The 16,860-nt window shown below is 44.4% G+C and overlaps 1 protein-coding gene across 2 annotated transcripts in view; it reads left to right on the top strand.

Moving 5' to 3' along the window:
• LOC127578218 (sortilin-like) overlaps nucleotides 1-16,860 on the top strand; it is a 106,000-nt gene that overhangs the window by 72,442 nt on the left and 16,698 nt on the right. For both annotated transcript variants that reach the window (XR_007957493.1, XM_052029961.1), the window contains exons 13-17: nucleotides 2,611-2,713; nucleotides 2,830-3,001; nucleotides 5,396-5,589; nucleotides 5,907-6,096; nucleotides 12,554-12,670. Coding sequence is in view for 1 of the 2 variants with exons in the window: in XM_052029961.1 (XP_051885921.1) it covers nucleotides 2,611-2,713; nucleotides 2,830-3,001; nucleotides 5,396-5,589; nucleotides 5,907-6,096; nucleotides 12,554-12,670 (776 nt within the window). In the remaining variant the exon portion in view is untranslated. The remainder of the gene's footprint in view (nucleotides 1-2,610; nucleotides 2,714-2,829; nucleotides 3,002-5,395; nucleotides 5,590-5,906; nucleotides 6,097-12,553; nucleotides 12,671-16,860) is intronic.

The following is a 16,860-nucleotide window of genomic DNA, read 5'->3' as shown; positions in this document are numbered from 1 at the left end:
TTCTGCCTACATCAAAGAAGGAATTTATCCATATGCAGAAGAGCAGATTTGATCTGTCTTCCTCTGTCCCTTGTTGCTATATAAAGGTGTATCAGCACGTTGTGCCATCAGACATCCCAAGATAAATAGCCAGGAGAATTTAATACAAGATTTGATGAATGATAGTCTTATCAGGAAACATTCACTTGTTTCAATGACTAGTAAAACCCTGTTTGATATTTGTCACTCTCAAAAATAAATTCAGCTCTGTTTATTTCAATAGATTGTAATCGGTCATTTGTCCTAGTGACTCAAAGATCTTTCTGATTATTGATGATGGCAGCTTTGATCCATCAAAACTCTGGTTAGACCATACTTGGAGTACTGTGTCCAGTTCTGGTCGCCTCATTATAGGAAGGATGTGGAAGCGTTGGAGAGGGTGCAGAGGAGATTTACCAGGATGCTACCTGGATTAGAGAGTATGCTTTGTGAGGAGAGACTAAGGGAGCAAGGCTTTACTCTTTGGAGAGAAGGAGGATGAGAGGAGACATGATGGAGGTATACAAAATATTAAGAGGAATAGATAGAGTAGACAGCCAGCACCTCTTTCCCAGGGCACCAATGCTCAATACAAGAGGGCATGGCTTTAAGGTAATGGGTGGGAAGTTCAATGGAGATATCAGAGGGAGGTTTTTTTACCCAGAGAGTGGTTGGGGCAAGGAATGCGCTGCCTGGGGTGGTGGTGGAAGCAGATACATTGGTCAAATTCAAGAGATTGTTAGATAAGCATATGGAGGAATTTAAAATAGGGGAACATGTGGGAGGAAGGGGTTAGATAGTCTTAGGTGAGGTTTAAAGGTTGGCACAACATGGTGGGCCGAAGGGCCTGTATCGTGCTGTACTGTTCTATGGTTCTGTATTCTGGTGGATACAAGCCTAGCCTGTCCAACCTTTCCTCACAAGACAATCCACCCATTTCAGACATTTGTTAACTTTCCTGAACTGCTTCCAATGTATTAGAAACACAGAAGTAGTAGGAGTAGCCGATTTTACCCTTCAAGTTAGTACGATAATGGATGACCATCCCTCCTTAAATTAGAAGACCCAACCTGTACACAGTACTCCATGTATGGTCTCACAAACAACCTATATAACTGAAGCATTAACTTCCCTACCTTGTATTCAGTTGAGAATGTTCTTTAGTTTTCCCTTCGCTGATTGTACCTTTGCACTGTACTGCTGCCGCAAAACAACAAATTTCACATCATTTAAGTCAATGAAACAATTCTGATTCTGCATACTTCTGCAAATTATACACTGGAACACTCAGATCCCTCTGCATCTCAGAGCTCCACAATTATTTTCACATTATAATCTAATTTGGAGATATTTATTCGCTCAACTTACCTACTGTATGTTGCTTTGTAGCTTCTTTGTGTCCTCTTCACAGCTTACTCTCTTACCTATCCTTGTGTTATTGGCAAAATTAGCAACAACACCTTCAATGCCTGCATCCAGGTCATATAAATAAATTGTAAAGTGCTGAGTCCCTCGCACTGATTCCTGGGGGCACCATTTGGTTCATCGTGCCAGCCAGAAAAATGTGTTTATGCCTCCTCTCTGTTTTCTGATAGCTAGCCTCTTCTGTCCATGCCAATATGTTACCTCCTATGTGAGGAGCTTTTATTTTCCATAATAACCTTTTTATGTGGCCATTTATCAAATGCTTTCTGGAAATATTAGAACATCGATTAGTTCCCCTCCATCCACAGTACATATAGCTTTTTGAAAGGATTGCAATAAATTGGTCTAACATGATTTCCCTTTCTCAAACTATTTTGACTTTGCCTGATAATCTTGGTTGTTTTCTAAGTACAACTAAGATGCGTTATTTGACCTCCAGGCTTAGCTGCATCACCATGTTATTTCAAGACAAAAAAGCACTTCCTTCCACCCATGTAATATTTATGGCTCTTCCTCAGTCCATCTGTTACTAAACTCCTGTGTATGCTTTTGTCAGTTTCATCCTCAACAGTTTCAGATCACCTGGCTATCTTCCCATGCTATTAATTACATGAACTGGAGATCGTCATAAACTTTGCAGCACATGCACTAAAATGCACACAATTTCTTCTCACAAAACAACATGGTATTTTCCTACCTACATTGACCTATCCCTTTGTTAGTGTTTGTCTGATTGCACTTTATGAAGCATTGGAGTGGTGTCCTGGATGGAGGCACTATCAGGGAGAAGAGGGACATGTATGAAGAGTTGCTGTGTTGTACAGAGTAGTCAGTTGGTGACTTGGACTGAGAAATGGCAGCAAAGTTTTTTGAGAAACTTTTACAGGGTGGAGTGTGGGAGGTGGACCATGATGGTATTTAGTATTGATCAAAGATGAATTGTCAGTTGGTAATATCTGCTGGTATTATATTGTCTTTCTTTTTTGTTGACTTCTTTCAATTTATTAATATCGCAGAAGTTTTAAACTGCTATTTAAACTGCTCCGAGCTTATCGATTTATCATTCAAAATTGAATACAAGGCTGCACAGTCAACCCTAAAGGATGGTTATGCTAAATCCCACCATTACTCTATAATGTCTGAAAAGATATTTGTCTCTGTTTCCAGTGTAACCTTCATATCCATGCTGCATATAGCATCTCCCAGACCCTGGATGTTCCTTTGGCTCCACTCACTGCACCAAATGCAGTTGGATTGATCTTAGCCCATGGTAACGTGACTTTTTCGTTATCTTCTGATTATCTTAATTTTACCATTTTTCTGCTAACTTGTTTCTGAATTCTCCAATAAGTGAAATGATTTTTCTTTGTCTTTCTATTGTGACAGGTAGTGTAGGAGATGCCATCTCGACAATGATTCCTGATGTATATGTATCAGATGATGGCGGATATACTTGGTCAAAAGCACTGACTGGACCACACTATTATGCCATTCTTGACTCAGGAGGCCTAATTGTAGCAGTGGAATCCCTTCCGGACAAGCCCATAGATATTATAAAGTATGCAGCTGTTTCAAAGGATAACTATAGTCTTGTTAGACAACTGGAAATCATGCTTATAGGTTTTTAAATATTAAATGATTTATGCTATTAAATAACTATAAGACATGATTTATGCTTATAGTTATAACTATATTATAGTTATAGTTATAACTATATTATAACTATAAGACATGATTTAAGTCATAGTTTTTTTAGCAGCTTATTTTTCTGAATTGCTCTTTCAAAATGATATCAATGAAAATACTTGAGATATCTTTATTAGTCACATGTACATTGAAACACACAGTGAAGTGCATCTTTTGCATAGAGCGTTCTGGGGGCAGCCCACAAGTGTGTCGCCATGCTTCCGGCACCAACATAGCATGCCCACAACTTCCTAACCTGAACGTCTTTGGAATATGGGAGGAAACCGGAGCACTCGGAGGAAACCCATGCAGATACGGGGAGAATGTACAGGCTCCTTACAGACAGTGGCTGGAATTGAACCTGGGTCGCTGCTGCTGTAATAACGTTACGCTAACTGCTATGCGACCATACTTAAATGCATACCTGAAAATTGTTTCTATTTCTGCTTTTAAAGCTGTAAAATATGCTTTAATTCAAAGTCACACCCATAATAGACCCCAAAGTTTGTATCTGCCTATGTACACTGACAAAAATTGATAGGATTGGAGGTAGGACCATGAGAGGCCTCAGCTGGTTGAGGGAACTTCTGGGCCTTTCTCACACCAAAGTGGCTGGAAGTCTGTTATGTTGCTTGGGGCTCTGCCTTGAAATAAAATTCTTTCTGCTCACAGAAACCTCCCAGAATAAATCTTTAAGGATCTAAGCCCAATTCCCAGCCTGAGCACCCATCCATTGCTGAGGTAACCCAATAAAGCAATGTGTATCTCTGACAACCCTATGCCAAGTATAAATAAAAACTGAGATACAAGAACCTTTAACTTTAGCTGAGTGTACTGTGGGGCCCTGCTGTCACTGCAACAGATTAGAAATGTTGGCACAAGGTTGGACATAAGTGCCAGTTAGTTCCCAGCTGAGTTTATGGCATTTATAGAATCATAGAGTCATACAGCATGGAAACAGGCCGTATGGTCTAACTGTTCTGTGCCAACCAAGGCACCCCATCCAAGCTAGTCCCATATGCCAGCGTTTGGCCCATAACCTTTTAAACCTTTCCAATCATTGTACCTGTCCAACTATCTTTTAAAAATTGTTATTGTACTTGCCTCAACCACTTCATCTGGCAGCTCATTCGACAAACATACCACCCTTTGTGTAAAAGTTGCCCCTCAAGTTCCTATTAAATCTTTCCCCTCTCACCTTAAACCTATGCCTTCTAGTTCTTGATTTCCCCATTCTAGGAGAAATTAGAAATTAAATTAGTCTGGTGTGAACTTAGAAAAGCTATAGACTTTTGACCAGCAAATTCCAACCCCATAATAATACCAGTGAAATGCTGAATGCTTCTGATTGGTTAAATTTATATTTGTGGTAGGGAAAATTAAGTAATGTTAACCAGAATTCAAAATGTGATATTTGTGGCCTTGAGCTATACATCACAGATTGGGGGTCATTCCTGCAAGGTCATAAAAGCAAGACAACATTTGTAGTTTCCAATAGTGGCCACTTCATTTCTTTGGAGTAGATTGTATAATTACTTCAAATTCAAGGAAGACCAGACATCTCTAACAAATACCTCTGGGAAAACCTGCATTTGTAAAGATTTCATATTACTGAAAGAATTTTATGTTTCAAGGGGAAAATGATTCAACATTTTAGTGAGTGGCTAAATCTTAACATGCTTGTTTTTGAGTGAAGAAATGGGTCGAAGTCTCAGTCATGGGTGATTACCACAGTGAATATACTTCAAAAGTACATTGTTGGGTGGACCATTCTTGCTTCCCCTACAACAAAGAAGGTAAAAAAGAAATTGTTTAAAAAAAACAGAAGTACTTTGCCTCTTCCATCCTGGATGCCATTTCTGGCTGATTTAGTCTGGTGAGGAAGATACCAATGGTTCCCACTCAGGTTTCTGGTGAAAATGACATCATCAGGGTCTAGTCTTTATATTTACAGTCTGTTGATTTGGGTGGGTAGTCTTGTGATTTTAAAGTAGCAGACGGTCAGATTGGGAGAAATGCTGGATAAGGCCCCTACTTCATGTTAACTGACTCCCAAGCAAAAATGCAAATTTAAATTTTTTCTAGCCCAGGTCAACTAACTAAACAAAATGCATCACAGTCCACATTTGGACATTAATATTCATTCTGACTGACTTTGGCTGCTAGATAATAACTTTCTATTCACAATTGTTTGTGTGAAGCTTGTTTCTACTTACAATCATCAACTATATTCACATACATGGTTACATCCTTTATTTTTGCAAAGGTATTCAACTGATGAAGGGCAGTGCTGGAAGCATTATAACTTCACCAATGAGACATTTATGTTTGTGGGGCTTGTATCAGAACCAGGAACCAAGTCGATGAATGTCAGCCTCTGGGGATACAAACACGAAAGCATTTATACAACAACTTGGCTTTCAATAACGATTGACTTTGAGGAGCTTCTAACCAGAGACTGTAAGTTTCACTTGGCATTTTGTTAACTGCATTTAGTCCTTTTATACTTTCAGTTGACCAATTTCCATCCCAAGGCAAAGAAGGTAGCTGAATTAGCCTTTGGTTACTTATATTTACCCTTATCTCTCCCTAACTAATAACATCAGTTTCATCCCTTGCTATATGTTATTATCTGTGATTATTTTGAATTTGATACCGGTAAATAATTAGGTCAACTGTTATGATCATTCACTACACCAATGCATAACAATTTCCATGTCATTACTGTGAAGATCTTTCATTAAACATATGTTTTTTAAAATGGATTCTTCTTTCAGGTGAAGAGAAAGATTATGTCAGGTGGTTAGCGCATTCTACAGCAGCCGGTGCAGAAACTGATGGCTGCATTTTGGGATACAAAGAAACATTTCAGAGGCTTACAAAGGCCTCCGTTTGCAGAAATGGAAGGGATTATATCGTCACCAAAGAACAAAGCTTCTGCCCATGTACTCTGAATGATTATATGTGGTATGTATAAATAAAATACAGTACATTCAACTAGTTTCACATGCTTGAATTCTATTGTACTTCTATAATTTTAAAACAATTCTGAGTGTGTAAATTTGGTCATGGAAGACTTCCTGGATATTATCATGGTCACATAGCAATCAATCATGTTTATTTTGAAGACAAGCTTAAAACAGTTTTTTTTTGACTCTACAATGTCCAACCATTTCAAATTGGGCTTTCACTATAATATATCAGTTTTAGAAACATAGAAAAACTACAGCACAATTCAGGCCCTTCGGCCCACAAAGCTGTGCCGAACATGTCCTACCCAAGAGATTACTAGGCTTACCCATAACCCTCTATTTTTCTCAGCTCCATGTACCTATCCAACAGTCTCTTAAAAGACCCTATCGTATCCGCCTCCACCACCGTTGCCGGCAGCCCATTCCACGCACTCACCACTCTGAGTAAAACAAAACTTACCCCTGACATCTCCTCTGTACTTACTCCCCAGCACCTTAAACCTATGTCCTCTTGTGGCCACCATTTCAGCCCTGGGGAAAAGCCTCTGACTATCTACCCGATCAATACCTCTCATCATCCTATATACCTCTATCAGGTCCCCCCTCATCCGCCGTCGCTCCAAGGCATGTTCCGCATTCCAGGCAGCATCCTTTTAAATCTCCTCTGCACCCTTTCTATGGCTTCCACATCTTTCCTGTAGTGAGGTGACCGGAACTGAGCACAGTACTCCAAGTGGGGTCTGACCAGGGACCTATATAGCTGCAACAATACCTCTCAGCTCCTAAATTCAATTCCCCGATTGATGAAGGACAATACACCATATGCCTTCTTAACCACAGAGTGAGCCTGCACAGCTGCTTTGAGCGTCCTATGGACGGACCCCAAGATCCCTCTGATCCTCCACACTGCCAAGAGTCCTACCATTAAGACTATATTCTGCCGTCATATTTGACCTACCAAAATGAACCACTTCACACTTATCTGGGTTGAACTGCATCTTCCACTTCTCAGCCCAACTTTGCATCCTATCTATGTCCCTCTGTAACCTCTAACAGCCCTCCAAACTATCCACAACACCCCCAACCTTTGTGTCATCTGCAAACTTACTAACCCACCCCTCCACTTCCTCATCCAGGTTGTTTATAAAAATCACAAAGAGCAAGAGTCCCAGTACAGATCCCTGAGGTACACCACTGGTCACCAACCTCCATGCAGAATACGACCCTTCAACAACCACTCTTTGCCTTCTGTGGGCCAGCCAGTTCTGGATCCACACTGCAATGCCCCCTTGGATCCCATGCCTCCTTACTTTCTCAATAAGCCTTGCATGGGGTACCTTATCAAACGCTTTGCTGAAATCCATATACACTACATCTACTACTCTCCCTTCATCGATGTGCTTAGTCACATCCTCAAAAAATTCAATCAGGCTCGTAAGGCAGGACCTGCCCTTGACAAAGCCATGCTGACTATTCCTAATCATATTATACCTCTCCAAATGTTCGTAAATCCTGCCTCTCAGGATCTTCTCCATTAGCTTACCAACCACTGAGGTGAGACTCACTGGTCTATAATTCCCTGGGCTATCCCTACTCCCCTTCTTGAATAAGGGAACAACTTCTGGAACCCTCCAATCTTCCAGAACCTCTCCCGTCTCCATCGACGATGCAAAGATCATTGTCAGAGGCTCCGCAATCTCTTCCCTCGCCTCCCACAGCAGCCTGGGGTACATCTCATCTGGTCACGGCGACTTATCCAACTTGACACTTTCCAAAAGTTTCAGCACCTCCTCTTTCCTAATATCTACATACTCAAGCTTTTCAGCCTACTGCAAGTCCCCAGTACAACCCCCAGATCTTTTTCCGTGGTGAATACTGACGTAAAGTATTCATTAAGTACCTCTGCCATTTCTTCCGGATCCATACACACTTTCCCACTGCTGCACTTGATAGACCCTATTCTTTCGCATCTTATTCTCTTGCTCTTCACATACCTGTAGAATGCCTTAGGGTTTTCCTTAATCCTGCCCGCCAAGGCCTTCTTATGCTCCCTTCTGGCTCTCCTAATCTTCTTAAGCTCCTTCCTATTAGCCTTATACTCTTCCAGATCTCTAACATTACTTAGCTCTCTGTACATTTTGTAAGCTTTTCTTTTCCTTTTGACTAGATTTATTATAGCCTTTGTACGCCACGGTTCCTGTATTCTCTCATGACTCCCCTGTCTCATTGGAACATGCCTATGCAGAACACCACACAAATATCCCCTGAATATCTGCCACATTTCTTCCGTACTTTTCCCTGAGAACATCTGTTCCCAATTTAATCTTCCAATTTCCTGTCTGAGAGTCTCATAATTCCCTTTACTCCAAGTAGATGCCTTTCTAGTCTGTTCCTATCTCCCTTCAGTGCTAACTAAAAGGAGATAGAATTATGATCACTATCACCAAAATGTTCACCCACTGAGAGATCTGACACCTGACCAGTTTCATTTCCCAATACCAAATCAAGCACAGCTTCTCCTCTTGTAGGCCTATCTACATATTGTGTCAAGGATCCTTCCTGAACACACTTAACAAACTCCTCCCTATCTAAACCCCTTACTGTCTGGAGATGCCAGTCGATGTTTGGGAAATTAAAATCCCCCATCACAAAACTCTGTTATTCTCACACCTTTCTAGGAGCTGCTTCCCTATCTGCTCCTCAATATCCCTGTTACTATTGGGTGGCCTGTAAAAAAACAAAAACACCCAGCAAAGTTATTGAGTCCTTCCTGTTCCTAACCTCCACCCGCAGAGACTCCGTAGACAGTCCCTCCACGACATCCACCTTTTCTGCAGCCGTGACACTACCTCTGATCAACAGTGCCACTCCCCCACCTCTTTTACCTCCCTCCCTGTCCTTTCTGAAACATCTAAAACCCAGCACTTGAAGCAACCATTCCAGTCCCTGAGCCATCCAAGTCTCCGTAATGGCCACCACATCATATCTCCAAGTATTGATCCAAGCTCTAAGCTCATCCGCCTTGTTCACAATACTCCTTGCGTTAAAATAGACACACCTCAAACCTGTCTGAGCACGTCCCTTCTCTATCACCTGCCTATCGTACCTACTACTAGCTTTCTCTATTTGAGAGCCAAACACCTCTTCCCCAGTCTCTCCAGTTCTGATCCCACCCCCTAACAATTCTAGTTTAAACCCTCCCCAGTAGCCTTAGCAAACCTCCCCACCAGAATATTGGTCCCCCTGGGAGTCAAGTGCAACCCGTCCTCTTTGAACAGGTCATACCTGCCCCAAAAGAGGCTCTAATGATCCAGAAATCTGAATCCCTGCTCCTTACTTCAATCCCTCAGCCACGCATTTAACCTCCTCCTCATTCTGTTCCTATACCCACTGTCACTTAGCACTACCTTTGAGATCCTGCTTCTCAACTTCCTTCCTAATTCTCTATAGTCTTTTTTTTCGGGACCTCATTTCTTTCCCTACCTATGTCGTTGGTACCAATATGTACCACGACCTCTGGATGTTCTCCTTCCCCCTTCAGGTTATCTTGGACGCAATCTGAAACATCCCGGACCCTGGCACCTGGGAGGCAAACTACCTTCCGAGTTTCTTTCCTGCGTCCACAGAATCACTTGTCTGCCCACCTAACTATAGAGTCCCCCATCACTAGTGCCCTCCTCTCTCCTTCCCTACCCTCCTGAGCCACAGGGCTGGACTCTGTGCCAGAGACACTGCCACTGTTGCTTCCCCCAGGTGGGCTGTCTCCCCCAACAGTACTCAAGCAGGAGTACTTATTGTCAAGGGGTACAGCCACAGGGGTACTCTCTGGTACCTGACTCTTCCCCTTCCCCCTCTTGACTGTGACCCATTTGCCTGACTCCCATGGCCCCGGTGTGACCACCTGCCTATAACTCCTTTCTATCACCTCCTCATTCTCCCTGACCAGACAAAGGTCAGGGAGCTGCATCTCCAGTTCCCTAACACGGTCCCTCAGAGGCTGCAGCTCGACACACCTGGTGCAGATGTAGCCTTCCCGGAGGCAGGGAAACTCCAGGAACTCCCACATCTGACACTGAGTACAGGAAACCACACTCATACCCCTTCCTTTCCTCGAGTCACCTACCTTTCCTTGCCCCTTTACACCGAAGCCCCTTGAGCCAAAGCCCAAAACACTCTGCTCCCTCTCACTCCGCTGCCCGCTCTGAAGCTGCCCGCTGGATATGGTGGTTTGCTTTTTAAACTGCCTGCGCCTTACCTGCGGACATCACGCGCGTGCGCAGTCCTGCCCCCACTATTCCCAATTTAAAAACTTATAAAACAACTTAAAAAAGAACCTTATAAAATCTAACCCTTATGATAAAAACCCTATTAAAAATAAAAGAAAAAAAACTTATCTGCTCCGAAGTCCCGACGTCTTCCGAAGTGAAACCCACGAAGCCGCCGACGTTTTTCTTCTACCCGCTTTTTAAACTGCCCATGCCTTACCTGCTGACGTCACGTGCGTGCGCAGTCCAGCCCTCACTATTCCCAATTAAAAACTTATAAAACAACTTAACATTGTTTTATAAGACAACATAAAGTTTTAAATTTTATTTCATTATCTCAGTAAAGTTGTTCATACTTAATTTTTAGCAACATTCAAATATTACACTGGAAGGCCAAGAGAGATTGAGTGAAGGAAGCTTTGTTATGTGAAGCTGTCTGTTCTTACTGCAGAGCTCAATTTGGGTTTATTTTATTCAGGCTTTTGAGACAGTATTCTCTAACCCGTATTCAGAATACAAGAGACATTATAGCAGGAAACCATAAGTACGGAGCAAGAGAATGAAAGGCAGGCAGATCAAGCAAAAGGGGTGTATATGGTCGGCAGATTAGGATGAATCAAGATATTTACAAAAGTGGAGTCAATGGTTATGGAGAAGAGACAAGAATATGGAGCTGAGACCAAGATCAAATCAACTATGATTTGATTGAATTGTGGAGGAGGCTTGAGGCCTCCTCCTGCCCTATATCTGATCTTCATATTGAACAGATAGATCAAGGAGAACCAAAACAATTTCAATATTTTGATCACTGGAACCACAGTCATTTATAATAGGAAGATCGGGGAGCAGAAAGAAATTTGCAATAGCAAGATCAGGAAGAAAAGAGACATTTACTGGGGAGCATGTAGATTGTAGAGGAAAGACATCAATAATAGGCAGATCACAAAAAAAAGACATTTAGAACACTGATCAGGAAAAAGAAAGATATTTGCAACAGGCAAATCTGGGGAAGAGACACCTACCACTGGCATTTCACATTTTTGCAACAGGTAGACTGAGAGAACTGCATTCAAAAACTATTGCAGATTTTAGAATGCAGGCAGATGAAAGTAGTGTAATTAATCACCAACACAGAATCGAAAGATTCCCAGCATTAATCCCTCAACACAATTCATCTTTAATGTGTACCTACAGTTCAGCAAAATTCTGATCCATGTTTATTCATAAAAACTTTCCTGTATCATACTCCATTCCATACTTTTTCATAGCTAATCAATCAAGAGCAGGATTAGTCATGGTTTGAACTGGGGATATATGGCTGAGCGAAATGGTTAACCAAAACAACGTACAGAAAACCTGAGCTGTTTGGATGCAAAACTTGTCCCTTGACAATTTTCCTCTCCTCTCAATCTCCTCTTGGGCAGAGACCTTACCATGTCTTGTACTTTTTCCCAAGTTAAGAGTCTATCAGGGTTGGCCTGGGAGTTTAACTTGTATTCTGCTTTAAGCTCATGAGAATGTATTTGAGAACCTTTCATGAGGCACTATAATGCATAAGAGTCCCTGATGAGCAGTTTATATATTTAAAGTCTTTGGTGTTATTTGAAAACTGGACAATCTGTTCAAATAGGAAATGATGGCAATCCTGATTATTAAATTCTTCAGTGCAAGCATAGAACGCGTACTTCACCGCAGGGTATGGTACACTTGTTATAAACAGCACAATAATGTTGACAATTCTGCACCCTTCTTGCATCTGCACCTTCAATTACTATTTAGAAGTGTTGGAGGTGCTTTCTTTTACAAAGATGAAAACTGGCTACCTGTTTAGGAAAGTGCTCACTTGTCCTCATGACAATTAATTTGAGAAGAGGTGTCTTGTACCATTAAATAGAAGAAGTAAATTAAAATATTGGTCCAAAGGTTCAATACTACAGATGCTGGATATCTGAAATATAAATCAAAAATGCTGGAAATACTCAGAAGGTTAGGCAGCATCTGTGGAGATGAAAACAACAGTTAACATTTTGGGGTCAATGATCTGTCATCCAAAATCTGTTAATTAAAATAATGGATGTAACAAACTGCACTGTATAGTCTGAACAAGAATGAAATTCCAGGAAGTATAATCTTAAGTGATTAATAACCAGTAAAATTGTTGTTTTTCTCTTTGGTTCCTCACATAAGTGATTTTGGATATTACCGTGAAGGAAATAGTGATGAATGTAAAGAACAGCCAGATTTAAAGAATCGTGTACTGGAATTCTGCTTACAAGGGAAAGAGGAGCTGCTGAAAACACAAGGGTGAGCTCTTTCTCATGAACATTTGTTAACACCTCCTAATTTTTTTACATATTATGTAGCACCATATAGCTGGTGTACATAATATATCAGATCTAATTTAGTCACACCACAGTACTTTTTGGGTAAACTAATATGGGAGAAATCTTCTGGCATTATCGGGGCAATTCAGTGATTCAGAACATTTCAGAGTGCAGACACAAGAGAATGCAAATGCTGGAATCTGGAGCAAAAGATAAACTGCTGGAAGAACTCAACAGATCAGGCAGCATCTGTGGAGGCAAAGAGATGGTTGACGTTTCAGGTCAAGACCCTGCTTCAGGACAGCAATTTAGCTTTAGAAAGTTTTAGATGCTATCTTGTGATTTTTCATCTATTAAAATGATTGGATGGAAAAATCACAGATTCTGCACATGTGATTTTAGAAATATACTCAGCCTGGAGTTTTAGATAATAAAATGATTGATAAGTGGTTTATTTTTAAAGAACAATAGTATTTTTATCTTGCTCAGCAGACATAAATTAGCATGGATCCAGCAGAGGTAGGTTGTGGGGTGACAATTGTAACTGAGAGGTGTGTGGGAGAGGATTCAGGAGAGTTAGAGACAATGGGGTGAAAGAGGACTTCAATAGATTGGGGTTGGCAGTGGTGTTATAATTGACTGGACAAGGGCGTATGGGGTAAGGGATCAGAAAAATTAAAGGAAACATACTTTAAGAGCACCCAGACACTTGACTCCATACTCAGAGACTTAGCAGGTCAGCTCAGTCCTCTTTAAGTTGCTTTGCTTGTCTTGTGCACACCTCTATCTGCTATGAACCAAGTGTGCAAATGAATTTTAATGTAGTAAAATTAAAACAACTTTTGAACCCAATTTTACAGCACTGTGCGTGTCCTGACGTCTCAGTATTTCAGCATATCCTGGGTTCCACTTTCCTCCCGCATTCCCAACGATAAATGTGTTGGTGTGGCGACTCACCATTTAGTCGGTCGAACCGGCTCGGCAGTCGGGTTGAGCGGCGTCGGAGCGACGAGGCCCAAGATGGCGGCGGGCCTCGTCTTTCCCGAGCGACGGGGAGAACCCGCGCGCGGGAAAGTCTTGATGATGTACTACTTACGTCATTGCCGGTTGGATTGGGCAGGAACAGTCTCCCTTAAAGGGCCCGCGCAAGGCGGGAAAATAAACCAGTTCTTGTTCGACAATCCTCCGACTAGCGTCTTGTTTTATTTCACGGTAGCAACCGCTACATTGGTGACCCTGACGGTCCAAACAGATTTTGGACCCGCGCCTGGACTCCATTTCCCTTTCTGGCGATGATTTCGCCAAGCTCCTAGCTGAATTCCCATCAATTTCGGCACCTTCGTTTACGAATTCTAGGCCCAAACACGGGGTACGACACCACATCATTACTACAGGGCCACCCCTTCATGCCCGAGCACAACGATTACCTCCAGACAAGCTCCGCCTGGCGAAGGAAGAGTTCCGTCACATGGAGGAGCTGGGGATTGTTCGCGGGTCAGACAGCCCCTGGGCCTCCCCCCTGCACATGGTCCTCAAAGCCACCGGAGGGTGGAGGCCCTGCGGCGACTACCGCAGGCTGAATGACGCCACCACCCCGGACCGCTGTCCCATCCCTCACATCCAGGACTTCACAGCGAACTTACACGGGGCCCGCATCTTTTCCAAAGTGGACCTCATTCGGGGATACCACCAGATCCCGGTCCATCCAGATGACATCCCCAAGACTGCGATTATCACCCCATTTGGCCTGTTCGAATTCCTTCGGATGCCGTTCGGCCTTAAGAACGCCGCGCAGACCTTCCAGCGGCTGATGGACGTGGTAAGCCGAGACCTGGACTTCATGTTCATTTACTTAGACGACATACTGATCGCCAGCCGTAACTGCCAGGAACACCTTTCCCACCTCCGCCAGCTGTATTCCCGCCTCCGCGATTTCGGCCTCACGGTCAACCCGTCCAAGTGCCAATTCGGACTTGACTCTATCGATTTCCTCGGCCACAAAATCACCAGCGACGGGGCAACACCCTTACCCGCCAAGGTGGATGCTATCCGCCATTTTGCCCGCCCCAACACAGTCAAAGGCCTACAGGAATTCCTTGGGATGGTCAACTTTTACCATCGGTTCATCCCTGCAGCAGCCCGTATCATGCGCCCTCTGTTCTTGCTGCTGGCTGGTAAGGGCAAGGACATCACCTGGACTGATGAGGCTGCGGCTGCTTTCGTTAAGGCCAAAGACGCCCTGGCAGATGCCACGATGCTTGTACACCCTAGGACTGACGTCCCAACCGTCCTCACGGTAGACGCGTCCAACACCGTGGTGGGTGGGGTACTAGAACAGCTACTCGAAGGCCGCTGGCAACCCTTGGCATTTTTCAGCAAGCACCTTAGACCGCCCGAACTGAAGTACAGCGCTTTTGATCGGGAACTTCTAGCACTGTATCTGGCGGTCCGGCATTTCCGATACTTTCTAGAAGGCAGGCCTTTCACCGCTTTCACCGATCATCAGCCTTTGCCTTCTCCAAAGTCTCCGATCCCTGGTCAGCTCGGCAGCAGAGACATTTATCCTACATTTCCGAATTCACAACTGACATCCAACATGTCTCCGGAAAGAATAATATCGTTGCTGATGCACTTTCCAGACCGACCATCCACAACCTATCCTTGGGTGTCAACTACACGGCCCTAGCTGACGCACAGCAGGCCGACAACGAACTGCCCAGCTACAGAACCGCAGTCTCGGGCCTGCAGCTCCGAGATTTCTTGGTTGGTCCAGGTCAGCGGACCCTACTTTGCGACATTGCGACTGGTCAGCCCCGCCCTATAGTCCCTGCAGCCTGGCGGAGACGCATTTTTGACTCGGTACATGGGTTGGCGCACCCGTCCATCAGATCAACTGTCCGACTGGTCGCCAGCAAGTTTGTCTGGCATGGCCTGCGCAAACAGGTCAGTGAGTCGGCCTGGACTTGTCCGCACTGCCAGACGTCAAAAATCCAGCGACACACCAAGGTCCCGCCACAGCAGTTCGAGCCTACCCGTAGGAGGTTCGACCACATACTCGTCGACCTCGTGGGCCCTCTGCCGGTTTCAAGAGGAGCCCGGTACCTCCTTACCATCGTGGACCAGTTCACGAGGTGGCCTGTGGCAACCTCCCTGACTGACATCACAACTGATTCCTGCGCCCGGGCGCTGCTCGCAACTTGGGTCTCACGTTTTGGTGTTCCGGCCCACATCACTTCAGACAGAGGCACCCAATTCACTTCCAGTCTCTGGGCTGCATTAGCGAACCTGCTAGGGACACAGCTGCACACCACCACGGCCTACCATCCTCAATCAAACGGGTTGGTGGAACGTTTTCACCACCATCTGAAATCAGCCTTGATGGCCCGCCTGAAGGGTCCTAACTGGGTTGACGAGCTGCCTTGGGTCCTGCTCTGCATACGCACTGCCCCCAAAGAAGACCTCCGCACTTCGTCAGCTGAACTTGTGTATGGGGCGCCCCTAGTTGTCCCCGGGGATTTCATACCTGCCCTTCGGGACCAAGGGGAACAACCCCCAACGGTCCTACAAAGACTGCGCAAGAAGCTTGGCAACTTGGCCCCGATTCCCACCTCACGGCACGGTCAAGCCCCATCCTGCCAGCCCAAGGATCTATGGGACTGTAAGTTTGTTTTTGTTCGCAGGGGCACACCTCGGGCGCCGTTGCAACGACCATATGAGGGACTGTTCCGAGTCATAAGGAATAATGGATCCACCTTTATTTTGGACATTGGAGGCAGGGAACAGGTTTTCACGGCGGACCGCCTCAAACCGGCCCATTTGTATCTGCAGCAACCTGTCGAGGTTGCAACGCCGCGACGCAGAGGCCGGTCCCCTAAGTGGCAGCTGGCACAGCCCGCGGACCTTGGGGACTGTATCGCTGGTTCTGGGGGGGGGGGTTGTGTGGCGACTCACCGTTTAGTCGGTCGAACCGGCTCGGCAGTCGGGTCGAGCGGCGTCGGAGCGACGAGGCCCAAGATGGCGGCGGGCCTCGTCTTTCCCGAGCGACGGGGAGAACCCGCGCACGGGAAAGTCTTGATGACGTGGTACTTACGTCATTGCCGGTTGGATTGGGCGGGAACAGTCTCCCTTAAAGGGCCCGCGCAAGGCCGGAAAATAAACCAGTTCTTGTTC

Source organism: Pristis pectinata, chromosome 15, assembly GCF_009764475.1.
Source record: "Pristis pectinata isolate sPriPec2 chromosome 15, sPriPec2.1.pri, whole genome shotgun sequence".
Classification (NCBI taxonomy): domain Eukaryota; kingdom Metazoa; phylum Chordata; class Chondrichthyes; order Rhinopristiformes; family Pristidae; genus Pristis; species Pristis pectinata.
The sequence above is the reverse complement of the archived record's forward strand: the minus strand, read 5'-3'. Positions and strand labels throughout refer to the sequence as shown.